The sequence below is a fragment of the Myotis myotis genome, unplaced genomic scaffold, assembly GCF_014108235.1.
Source record: "Myotis myotis isolate mMyoMyo1 unplaced genomic scaffold, mMyoMyo1.p scaffold_m19_p_14, whole genome shotgun sequence".
Taxonomy (NCBI): domain Eukaryota; kingdom Metazoa; phylum Chordata; class Mammalia; order Chiroptera; family Vespertilionidae; genus Myotis; species Myotis myotis.
Window position 1 is genome coordinate 35,174,723 of NW_023416318.1, and position 12,250 is coordinate 35,186,972.

The following is a 12,250-nucleotide window of genomic DNA, read 5'->3' on the forward strand; positions in this document are numbered from 1 at the left end:
GGTAACTGGAGGATCCCACGGCTATCCCAGATCTCCTTAGGTTCAGGGCCCACAAACCATCTCCTTGACCTGAATCTCCGGATGAGGACACAGATATTCACTCTTTGGTATCACCACAGCCCCTCACTGGCTGTGGCAGTAGAAACTACACGTCTATCTGCCCCAGTAACACCTTCTTCATCCCCACCTCCCACACCCCTACTCAATGATCATGATACCCAGCCCTGACTGCAGAGTTGTTCCAGAATATTCCTCATGGAAACAAAAGTACAAGTCTCCTCAGGCTCTTAACAGAGAGGCCAGTGCTGACCACTGTCAAGAGGTCTCTGCTCTCAGACTTTCAGCATAGATCTGAGTCAAAGATTAAAATAGCCTGGAGCCAGTTATCCCACCATTGGCTTTGTATCCCTTTCCAAATTCGAGGTTGTTTGTTAAGATTAAAAATGGCAAATACATTAAGAAAAGTCAACAGTAGCTCCTCAGGCACAGATCTGTGGGTTGTATTGTTTTCTAATAGGGTTCCCTCTCAACCCTTCACTGCTCACAGTGACGCTGCGTCAAAATGCAGCCTGAGCCTGAAAGCATCAGCAGCAGCTTGTGCATCCCTCTGCTCTGTCCAGATCCCAGGTACCTACTAGCTTCTATTATTTACTAGCTACAGAATCAATTACTCAGGAGAAGGGAGGTTCCCCTACTGATGATTTTATCACAGGATTGTTTTATGTCCTATCAATACTGATTTCAACCGTGGTTATTAATTATACATTTGATCTTTAAGTTGTGTTGGTTGGTTAAGATCATGATGTTATATGATATGTGATTTATTATTAGCTTGTCAATAAATATGATGAGTTTGAAAAGTACACGTGCATATATATATATATATATATATATATATATATGGAGAGACAGAGAGAGAGAAAATTGATTTTCTCACTCTGCATAAGTAAGGAAATGAAACTGATTTGACCATAGTAAAATGGATTGCATTTGATCCAACACTCAAAGTGAAAAGGAAACAAACATAATAGATAATTTTAAAATGCTGTTAAACTATTTCTCTTTTCAATAAAATTTATTTAAAAGAGGACACTTTTTTAAAAATAGACTCAGCTATCTTCTTTGCCAGTGTCAAAAATGTGCACCATAAATGCTAATTTATCAGTATCATTATAGAGCAGTAATAGGATTTACCTAACTGCCCTTTCTCAGTTACATATAAGTGGAGTGAGATCTTACACATTCATGACATTGAGGCAATGAAATTAGCCCTGACCCTTCCATGACACTGAGCCTTTGTGCTTTGACTTCTCTCTGCCTGGAATGCCCCTCCTTACCCTACCACCACCTTCACCTGGCAAGCTTTTATACCTGCTTCAATGCCAATTTCAAATACCTCCCCTGTCCTGAAGCCTTCCCCGACGCCTTCAGACAGAGTGAGCTGCTTCTCCACCTGGTCCCTCAGCCCTTACCTTGCACTACTAGAAGTTACCCCACCCACATGCCTCGATTCCCACTAGACCACAGGTTCCTGGGAAATGGGGAAGGAGGCTTCAGTGTGCTCACATATTGTAGAAGCCCAATAACATTTGTTAAACGAACAAATCATCTTTACATACAAAGAACAAATAAGAGGCCTTATCTAACAGTGAGTTGGAGGGTCTCACAGCAAATATTTATTGAATACCTACTACATTTTATACATTGTAATGGTGGTTGTGATCACAGTTTGAAGAGCAAGGAGACATTCTATCTCGCTAAGTTTACATGCTGGGTATTTGTATATAAAGATAACCAAAAAAAAAAATTTAAATATTAGCAAGATTTGTGCTCAGTGTACACAACAAATATAATGAAATTACTATAAAGTTGGAATGGTCATTCCTAAATAGGTCAATCGGGATATTTCATGCAAGAGGAGGCGGAGTTTTGAAAGATTAAGTTGGGTTTAGCTGGGTGGAAATGGGGAAGCTTTTCCAGATGGGTAGACAATAGTTTTAAAGTGTGGCATTAAATTCAAGTCAGGCTTGGAGCAAGAGTAGGAAGTAACAGAAACAAGCTTCTTTGCTTTCCTATAGGTTGGTATGAATCCATTCAGAGAGTGTTTCCTAAATTTTGCTTATTCTCTTACCTCCTTTATAATATTTGCCTTTATAACATACCAACTATACTTTCATTTACTTAATGTAATATTCTGAAATTGCCTCCTGTTTGTGCTTCACTAGATTTGTTTTTAAAACAAAATTGTCACTAACACAAATGGAAAGCTAGCATCATTTTTCATTAGTAGAAAATAAGGTAAAGAGAAGTTAAGAATGAAAAAAAGTTATTAAATTCTAACTAAATACAGTCAAATGCTCTTTGCCTGAGGACTGTTTTCTCTTTCTTCAATGGTAGAAACCCAAATGTCAGAAACTAGTTACAGACCAGCAGCACCAAACTAAGCATTTCTTCTTGATCAGAAGGACTGAAAAATGATTAAAAAGGGAATAACCTTTTCACTCACTGTGTGATTCAATTTCATTTCCTACCATGTCCATTTATTCAATACCACACTCCAAATCATTTCGCTTTGTGAAATGCAGCATCAAACAATGCCTTCAAATCACTCTTCTTTTGTAATTTCTCTGTTACTTGAATCCCATTAAAATCACCTTGAATCCCATTAAAAGCAACTTACCATTTATGAGTGAACTGCAGAAAAGGGAGAGGAATAATAAATACTATTCCCCAATAGCTTTGCAATTCAAATAAAAATCCAAGTTCTAGTAGTTCTTCTGAAAAAAATAATTCTAACTTGATGTAAGTCTTCAAGGCATGCATGTTCAGCCAAGGTTTTGAACAAAGATATTAATATAACCTGCTGTTATGAAAACTACCAACCACATTATCCTGTGTTCAAGGATCAGATGCAGTAAAAATCAAAACATGTTTGATTTATACACTGAGTAAATTGGACATCACATACTTCAGCCCACCCCCTCGACTACACACACATAATTTCAAGGACAAATCTTAGGGATGCCAATCAGAACCCTTTGTCTTCTCTTGGGTCATAACTTCCCAAGCCTACTTTTAAAAAGATGACCACTATTACAGTTAAAATTAATCCCCCTGCACCTCTCCTTTGCATCTGCTAACATTCAGCAGCAGTTTCTGGCCCATCCCAAATCACTTCTTTTTAGTCTTTATCCCATATCTTCAGGGCCGTGTAATCACTGGGGATAGGAAAGCAGATTCTGAAATAGCCTTTTAGGAAGACTCTACTGAATGCATACTAAAGAATTCATTGATATGCCACACTCTGCTTTGGGCTTCCGTTGGTTTTTACTGGTGGTGTATATAAAATGCTAGCGGTGCCTCTAGCCCATCTGCTCTGTGCCCTAGCAGTGAATGACTGGCCTAGGAACCAGTTGTTGCAACATTTGCTAGAGCATCACATAGAACCATCACAGGAGGCTCCCTCAGCAGAGGGAAGCCATGTATCTTTGGAGGGAATGGAAGGTATGAACTTCTGCAGAAGCTGATGCCTAAATGCAAAAGGCAGGGAGCCTGGGTTAGAAGTCCCTCAGTCAACAGACTCCTACCACAGGCAGTGTGCCTGGATAGTTCTAAAAACGAGCGCATCAGGGCTGAAGTCTTTCTATTCCACTGATACTGCTTCCTTGGAGATGAGGGTTATTCAACTAGACTGTGAGGGGAAGTGGCCTGCCTTGCTGCAGCATCCTGGGCCTCGAGGATAAAGGGGCTGGTGAGTATAGGAAGAGTGTTTGACCTTCACATGTGCATGGCCTTTTCGGTCTGGGATTTATCCTAATGACCTTCAAGCAGAGAGGAGCCAACTGTGAGCTTCCCCTCATTAATGGACTCTCCAGTCCAGTAACATTTTCTCAGCACCCCCTAGTCTCCCTGGGGTGTAAACTACATGGTGGTTCTGGAAATAATCATGCTGACGTGGTGAGTAGTTTTAACTCCCCAAAGGTATCACCTTTACCCTCCTGTTTACTTTAAGATTAACATGGTCAAGGTCTTCCTAGCACATTTCAGCTTTGCACCAAAGAAAGGAAGCCCTGAAGCAAGCATCTTACTGAAACATGGGATGGATGTTTTGCTTCTTAATTTGCAACAGGGGTTCTTGGCAAATGAGAGGCTGTCAGAATTTCCCTTCCATCATCTCTTTGGCCGTGGGGCATTTCTGTTGCTTCTAGAAAGTGGAGAGAAAGAGGCCAGATTCCTTTACCCCTGAGTCACTCTCACTCTTTTACTAGTAATTATGTTTCCTTTTGGTCATGTGATAAAGGAATGTGCATAAACAGCCAGATGAGCCAGTGTCACAGGGGACAGCAGAGCGATTCCCACAACGTAGACGACATGCAGACAGAGTTTGTCTGTGATGTGTCCCCATAGTTGTTTTTCCTGGTCTGCACTTCCACGTGTGCTTAGGTTGCGGGACTTTATAATCTCTTGCTGTCATAATGGTAGGCTGCCTGACATACTTAGCATCTGTCTAATACTCCCCTCCAGACTTATGGTCTCACCAGGGAATTTTAGTAGGTCATTAGGGCTTCCTTCCTTCTCCGTTTCCTGATCCAGGGAATTCCAAATAAAATTGAGCACATTGCTCACACTTTCTTGCCCTTGCCTTTCACAGAGGAATGTGACGACAAGCAGCCGCTAACCAGCAAAGAGGAAGAGGAGAGGCGCATTGCAGAAATGGGGCGCCCCATCCTGGGAGAACACACCAAGCTGGAAGTGATCATCGAGGAATCCTATGAATTCAAGGTATGCTCACCCACACCGCCCACCAAGGAGGCTAGGGCCATCCTGGGATCAAAGCTTCATATGTCAGATCCACCTGGAAAGAGAGGCAGATTTAATTTCAGGAACTTGCTCACTAACTGCGAGACCTTCACAGTAGAAGTGGAATTAGACAGTTATTAGGGAATCAAGAGTTCCCAGGAACCAAACAGCATCAGAACCAGGGCTCCGTGGGTGGCATCTGTCAAAGGGTCAGAGGTGGCCCAAAGGGAGGGCTTCGTCTGCGAAAGTAGCAAGGAAAGAAGCAAAAGTGGATTCCAGGAGAGTGTTATGTGTGGAGGAAACCAAGGCCTATTTGAAAAATCTAATAAATCTACTAGAAGAAAAGCAATCACACCGAAATCTAGGTGGCTTTTGTTCATTAGTCAACAGAGCCAAATATCAACAGTTCAACGATTGAAATTTCTTTTGAGAGCCAAATTTTTTAAACTTAAAACTATATAGGTAGGTACATTGCTATTAACTAGGGTACTCCTAAGGCTTAGGAAGAGCCACACTCAAGTGGCCAAAGAGCCGCATGTGGCTCGCGAGCCGCAGTTTGCCGACCACGGCTCTAGATGATAACAATTATTTTGCGGAAGTTAAACAAATAGGCCTTAGGGTGAGCTTAGGACTTTGAGGCGCAAGTTCCTATCCATTCTTAGCTACTCCCTCTGTCCTTAGTCCACCTCCCATCCTGGCTCACTCACAACACCCTAACATCTGAGAAGACTCTAGCAGAGCCACACTTAGTTCTGTGGGGGGATGAGGAGAGCATGAAAAGGAGCAGCCTTTCTCTGGCTTTCCAGAACTGCAAATCCAGAGCACAGCAGTATTTTATCCACTTGTTTTTCTTTCTTTCTTTCTTTCTTTTTTTTTTTTATTGATTTCAAAGAGCAACAGAGAGAGAGAGCGAGACATCAATGATAAGAGGGAATCATTGATCAGCTGCCTCCTGCATGCCCTCTACTGGGGATCAAGCCTGCAACCTGCGCATGTGCCCTGCCTGGGAATCAAACCATGACCTTCTTGTTCATAGGTCGACTGTCAACCACTGAGCCATGCCAGCCGGGCTCCACTTGTTTTTCTAAAGCAGACCCTGCTCCTGTTGGGAAATCAGAATGAGGGGAGACTCAGGCCACCAACATAGAAGCCTCCGTGTTTTATCTGGATTCGTTGTCGTCGTGGCCTCTTTTCCTTTAGCGGGGCCCATTAATTTTTTTGTTGTTGTTTGTTGTTGTTGTTATTTAGTTCACAAATTGAGGTGGCTTAGAGAAGACAAGTGGAGAGTAAAAATGCTTTTGCAATTAAAGTGGAATTTGTAAAAGATAAAAATGCATTTAAACTTTCCCCTTCAAGTAAATGAAACATCTCTTAACTTTGCTTTTACTCATTCCCCTAGAAAGAGCAAGTAGGGGCCAATTCCAAGATCAGTGCTTTCTAGGCAGACCTTTACTATCAGAGCTCACCTGTTGTTTGGTCTGGAACATGACTGGTGCACACAAGCTCCCTGTAAGTCCAGAGTACAGATATTTCAGACCATCTAATTCCATGGACCAGACTGTCCAGATGTGTCCAACCTCACTCTTCCTCATGCACCTTCTTTTAGGTGGCATCAGAGTGTCTGTGCCACTTGCTGCAGCAGAGACTCTCTGGCTTGGCATTTCTTGTCTCCCATCCCTCCCCGGCCACTGATGGAGAACTGTGTGTTCGCTCCCTTATACCACACAACCCCCAACCTTCCCCTTCCATGTACCAGGACAAGGAAGAGCAATCACAGTGCCTTCCTGTAGGAAGTGTTAGGTTGGGTTGGGTACAGTAGGGCAGTCTTTCAGAGAGCAATGCTTTCTTGAGTCCAAAGCTCTCCCTGGTAACCACCCTATTGATCTGAGCATTTAAGAGTCCTCCAAATCTGTTTACATTACCTAGTTGTTTGGGGCACTTATCTTCCTAGAATAGTTTCCATAGACTATTTCCTTCCTCCTGTCTCCTCAGAGTTCATCAGTACAGTTACTGTTATCAGTAAAGGGTAACTTGGGGGCATTTTTCTCAAGTGCCCTCAAGTATCAATTTTGATATTATATTATCCCCTTAAGAAATTTATTTTTCTAGACCATGGCTATTTTAAAGAACTTGTTTAAATGTCTCAGAACTGCTTAAAGTCCCACATCCAGGTGATACCTTACAATGTCCCACTGGGTTCTTCTTTACTTGTGACTGAGGGCTTGACTTTCCTAAGACCTATTGCTGAAGGTGAGGTTATAGCAGTCGCTTACAAGGCAGTGAAGGGTACGTCACTGACATATAGGAAATCTCCAGGTAAGCATAGATGGCATTACCCCAAGTTCAAGTGAATGAGCTTCAGGTTCATCTTATTCCTTCAGTCTCCTCCCATGGGTCAAAGGAGGACACATATTCAAATTAAGTCCTAGGAAGAACCCAAGCTATCCCATAGTCCCCCAGGGTTAACATGAACTAAAAGTTTATAATCTATCCGGAGTATTACATATTTATAAATTTTAAGTTTATTCTAAAACTTAGTTCTTTAGAGATATTTCTTGAGGCAAGTCTGCATTCAACTGTTAGACCAGTTTATCTGTTCAACTGTTTATCTCCAGGTGATAAACATGAAATTCTCTGGTGAGATATGCCCCCAGTTTCCATTACATTTAGGAAAAATCAAGATCATTTCTTGTTTCATTCTACACAGAAGTCTGAATTGGCATCAACCAAGACACTCAGAGTGCTTGATGAGATGCGGCTGAGCTGAGAGAAAAGCCAGATGCTTGCCACACACTTAAGTTGTGGTGGCCAAGAGCAGTGATGGCTATAGCTACTCTCTGGAGCACTAGCAGTTCTAGATACAAGGCCTGAGGCCGAAAGGTCACCACCTAAGGACAAACAAGCTAGCCAAGAATGGTGTTGGCAACCCAGAGTGGGCCAGTTGGAGATGGGCCCTCTCATGTTATCGCAGTATTTCAAGTCAGTTCAAAAGATTCTTGTTGAACTAACACACTTGACATTCTGATTTAGCTTTGGTCTCTAGATCAAATAGCTTTTTTTTTTTACCCCCATTTAGCTGATAACGTGCTCTCTCTCTCAAACCGTAGTCAATTCAGGTACACTTCATTAAATGTGTGCAGAGTTTGACCCAAGACAAATAATACATGTTTCAGCCTCTTTGCAATTAGTGGGAATTCGAGGATGCTCTGGCAGTAAGGGTGTGGGGGTAGTCTAGTCTAGGTGGTGGTCCCTCTGAAAGAGCAGCCTCGTGTCCTGGACATGACCCTGCTCCCTGTAGTGGCTGTGATGTGGTAGTGCTTTGGGTGCATCTGCTTACTTAGTATTTTTGCAAATGCTTGGCTGCTTCCTCTTGTTACATTAAGGGACAATTAACTACAAAGTGCTAATTGTGAAAACCAAGTGCTTCAAAAGGTGGAAAGAAAAATAAGAGGTTCAGTGTTAGTAAAGCAGGGAGGATTCAAGGTAAATAGCGATGTGCCCTAAACTCTATGCATTGACCTCTTCTCGACATGTTTGCAATAGGAGAAGAATGAGAGTGAGTTCTCTGACAGCCACCAGGCTGACAAAATCAGGAGCCAGAGAAAAATCCTTGTATGGATGATCCTACAGCAGCAATTTGGAGGTTCTGCTGTCTGGCTGCAATGTATTGATAAACAAAAGTACAAGAACAGTTTCTAGGCTTATAATCCACCTGCCAATTCCGGTATTCACAGATATGTAACTGCTGAGCAGGACATATGTGAATTCAGCTGCAGACAGCACACTATAGATAAAGCCAGTCGAGAAACAAGTTCATAAAGCATTTAGGGGGAGAGGGGTGGGCTTTTGCAACGTCTGCTCTTTTGAGCGTCGAGACCATTCCTCATTGGCCACTTAGGCGGTGAAGGAGGCTTGTATTCGCTATGAAGAACAAGTTTCCCTTTCAGCATGTTTCCAAGTAAGGACTATGCCTGTTTGCATAATCATAACAGTGTTTGATGTCAATGCTGTTGTTCTGAGCCTAACATCTGCTACCCTTTATATAACTCTGGGGTTTCAAAATCATCAAGGTCTTAGCTTTTCCAAGGCCTTAACTAACCCAGCAGTTATTATCTTATCCTTTTCAACCTTTCTAGAGCACCGTGGACAAGCTTATTAAGAAGACAAACCTCGCCCTGGTGGTCGGGACGAACAGCTGGAGAGAGCAGTTCATTGAAGCGATCACTGTCAGTGCCGGTGAGTGCCTCTCTCTGCATGTTATAAATTCTAACGACCAAACTGCGCTTTCTTTCTCTACTGCAAGGGTCCTCAAACTACGGCCCGCGGGCCATATGCAAATACAAATATTGTATTTGTTCCCGTTTTGTTTTTTTTTACTTCAAAATAAGATATGTGCAGTGTGCATAGGAATTTGTTCATAGTTTTTTTGTTTTGTTTTTTAACTATAGTCTGGCCCTCCAATGGTCTGAGGGACAGTGAACTAGCCCCCTGTTTAAAAAGTTTGAGGACCCCTGCTCTACTGTGACCACCGGTCTACGTCAAAGTACCAAAGAACTTCCGTGATGAAAATTGAAAGGGAAATGAATGTACTGGTAGCATATATGCACATTTGGGGGACTAATTTAGACTTTCTAGGTGAAGCAAATGTCCTCAAACGTGACAGTCTTCTTCATCTACGTTGCTCCCTTCTCCCTGGAAATAGACCTGATACATGTAGAGCCTTTTGGGTCTCTCGGGTAGCCAATCACCAAGCTTTGTCTGGAAAGCGGAAGTGGTCAACTGAAGGTCACAAAGGAAACAGCAAGCTCCTAGGCGGGCCAGGCTTAGATGTCCTCACTTCCCCACCACCGTCTGGGTCATTTTACAGTCCTCCAATCACGCCTCACCAATAAGTGTCTGCACCGGCACTAGACGTGCAAATAGAATCACATTCTCTTCTTCCTATATAAGCGAAGTGCAGAGTTTTATTTAGGAAAACCCTACAAAATGAATTGTTTTGCAAACTCAAGGAGCCAGAGACCTGAGGGACTTAAACATAGAAAGAAGTGTCCCTTTCCTGGGTTGTCATGCCTTGTCGTGTGTGCTCATATAAAGACAGAGCACAGTCCCTCTCACATACTCTGAAAGCAGCAGTTCAGTGGGACTTTTTTTTTTTTTTCCAGTTCTTCTGCTCCAGCTCCACTGGATTTTTTCTCTTTAGAGATCCCTGCAGGCTCAGCTTCTACTGTTCCAGCTCATGAACAAAGCTGGAGTTTTCTAACTAGTAATTCCCAAACTGTAAAATATGGAAACCGCATTCCCAGCAGTTGGGCTATGACTTCTAACACAGCCACCTCTTCCCAAGCTGCCACAGAACCACTTGACAGATCTCCCAAGTGCTGTGGGCACAGGGGGTGGTAAAGATTTTTGTGCCTGTTTATGATTAGTTCTGTTTATAATCACACTGTGGTTTCTTGCGATTGAGTATACAATGGAGACTTACGAATATTAAATGGTGAGTAATTGCTTAGGAGAGTAGATTTGGAATTTACGTGTAAACTCTGATAGGTGAAAGGGGAACCTCCTTGGCATTTGGGCTGCAATAACAAAATACCATAGACTGGGTGGCTTTTAAACAACAGGCATTTATTTCTCACAGTTTTAGAGGCTGGAAAGCCCAAGATCAAGGTACTGGCAGTGCTGGTGTCTGGTGAGAACCCTCTTTCTAGTTCATAAATAACTATCTTCTGTATGTGTCTGCACAGGGGGAAAGGGGTGAGGAAGCTCTTGAATCTCTTTTACAAGGGCATTAATCCCATTCGTGAGGGATTTGCCCATCTCGAAAAACTTTACCTCCAAATACTGTCATGTTGGGAAGAAGGTTTCAGCATAGGAATTTGGGTGGGACACCCAGGTGCCATCTATGGCACTCCCTCATGATGGCTTATGTTTTCTATAAATCTAAGATTAGTATCTGAGGCATGAACTGTACTCTCTCTTCACAGAGAGAAAAACCAAAAGGACAAAGACAACTTGCATAAGAAACTGTTGGTGAGGCCAATGGTAGAAGATGTAAAAAAATAACCCAATTATTTTATTGTGGACTTTGACACATCAGATTTGAAATATCAAAAGCAACCTAAGACTTAATGCACCATTACTAGTAGTTTCCAGGTTTCCTTTGACTGAAGCTATAGGAGCATCTGTTTAATGGTCATGGGCTGGACATGATCCATTTGTTTTTCTATATGTTAATCGTTGTTCTTGGTGTGAGGGATATGACAGCAATGAAACAGGCAAACACCCCTGCCCTAATGGAGCTTACATTCATACAGCAAATAAGTAAAATATGTATGTCATGTAGGATATTGTTCATGACAACAATAAGGCTATGGAGAGAGACAGGAAGTATGTGTATGAGCTGCATTGGACAGTGACCAGGAAGACACTGTAATAGACACATCAACACCAGATTTGTTTTTCTAGTCATGGAGTGGTTTTGTGTTGGTTCATTCACACATTTTTTGTAACTCTCGGGGACCAGGGTAAACGTTTTATGACCCCTCTATGGCAATGGGAAAGGGTTGATTTAAACAGTGAAAGATTGAGCTGCAAACCTGGCCAAAGTTGTGTATCTGATCCTGGGCAGAGTAGGTATACACAGAAACAACCATAATGATGCTATACTTTCATATTTGAAAAGGGGAAGGTTTGGGCTTGCAAACATTTTTAGATATTAGGTTGAATCAAGTCCTCTCAAAATCCCACGAAAGAGGTGTTAAGAGTATTCTTACCTCTAGAGGAGGAATCTGAGCCTCAGCTAGGCAGTACTGCTTTGCAACATAACTCAGAGCCCAGATCCACTAACTACTAGTCCAATGTGCTGCCCACTGCCCTTAAGAGAGAGAACTTTCAAAGTGAGAAAAGTGTTCCCACCTCTGTCTCATTGAATGACACTAGTCTTGTCACCTCTCCTGGTGCCATTTCCTAGATGGGACTAACTTCTGCCCAGCTCCTTTTGTCATAGGCACCTCTCACCGGGTGTTACCGAACAGCCAATGAGAGAGGCCTGTCCCCAACCTCGATCCTTGTCTTCTCATGTAAATAAATTTATATGAGAGACTGACTGTATTGGGAAAAGCCAATTTATTAAAGCTATTAAAGTATGCACCTTTATTGAAAAGGCAAAGCAAACCTATACATCTGGATTATGAAGCGCAGACGGGCTATCAGCTAGTCTGAAGATCAGGTTGGGTGGGGGTCTGAGGGGTTATATACCCTCCTGTCTATATGTTTAAAAATTCCTTTGCTGCATAATTTGATACAGATTGATTCTCAAGATTCCCTCCTCCCTCTTTTTTTAGTTTGTTGTAGACTTCCCAGAATTTATGAGAAGCCCCGGCAACTCTGTCATGCCAAGCCTTGATACTGCTGGCTTCTCTGCTTAGGGAGTAAAACTGTCCTTTTTCCT

The 12,250-nt window shown here is 42.4% G+C and overlaps 1 protein-coding gene across 7 annotated transcripts in view; it reads left to right on the forward strand.

Annotated features, from left to right (window-relative positions):
* SLC8A1 (solute carrier family 8 member A1) overlaps window positions 1-12,250 on the forward strand; it is a 351,818-nt gene that overhangs the window by 285,378 nt on the left and 54,190 nt on the right. For all 7 annotated transcript variants that reach the window (XM_036334760.1, XM_036334759.1, XM_036334755.1 and 4 more), the window contains 2 exons: window positions 4,652-4,782; window positions 8,937-9,036. In XM_036334760.1, the coding sequence (XP_036190653.1) occupies window positions 4,652-4,782; window positions 8,937-9,036 (231 nt within the window). The remainder of the gene's footprint in view (window positions 1-4,651; window positions 4,783-8,936; window positions 9,037-12,250) is intronic.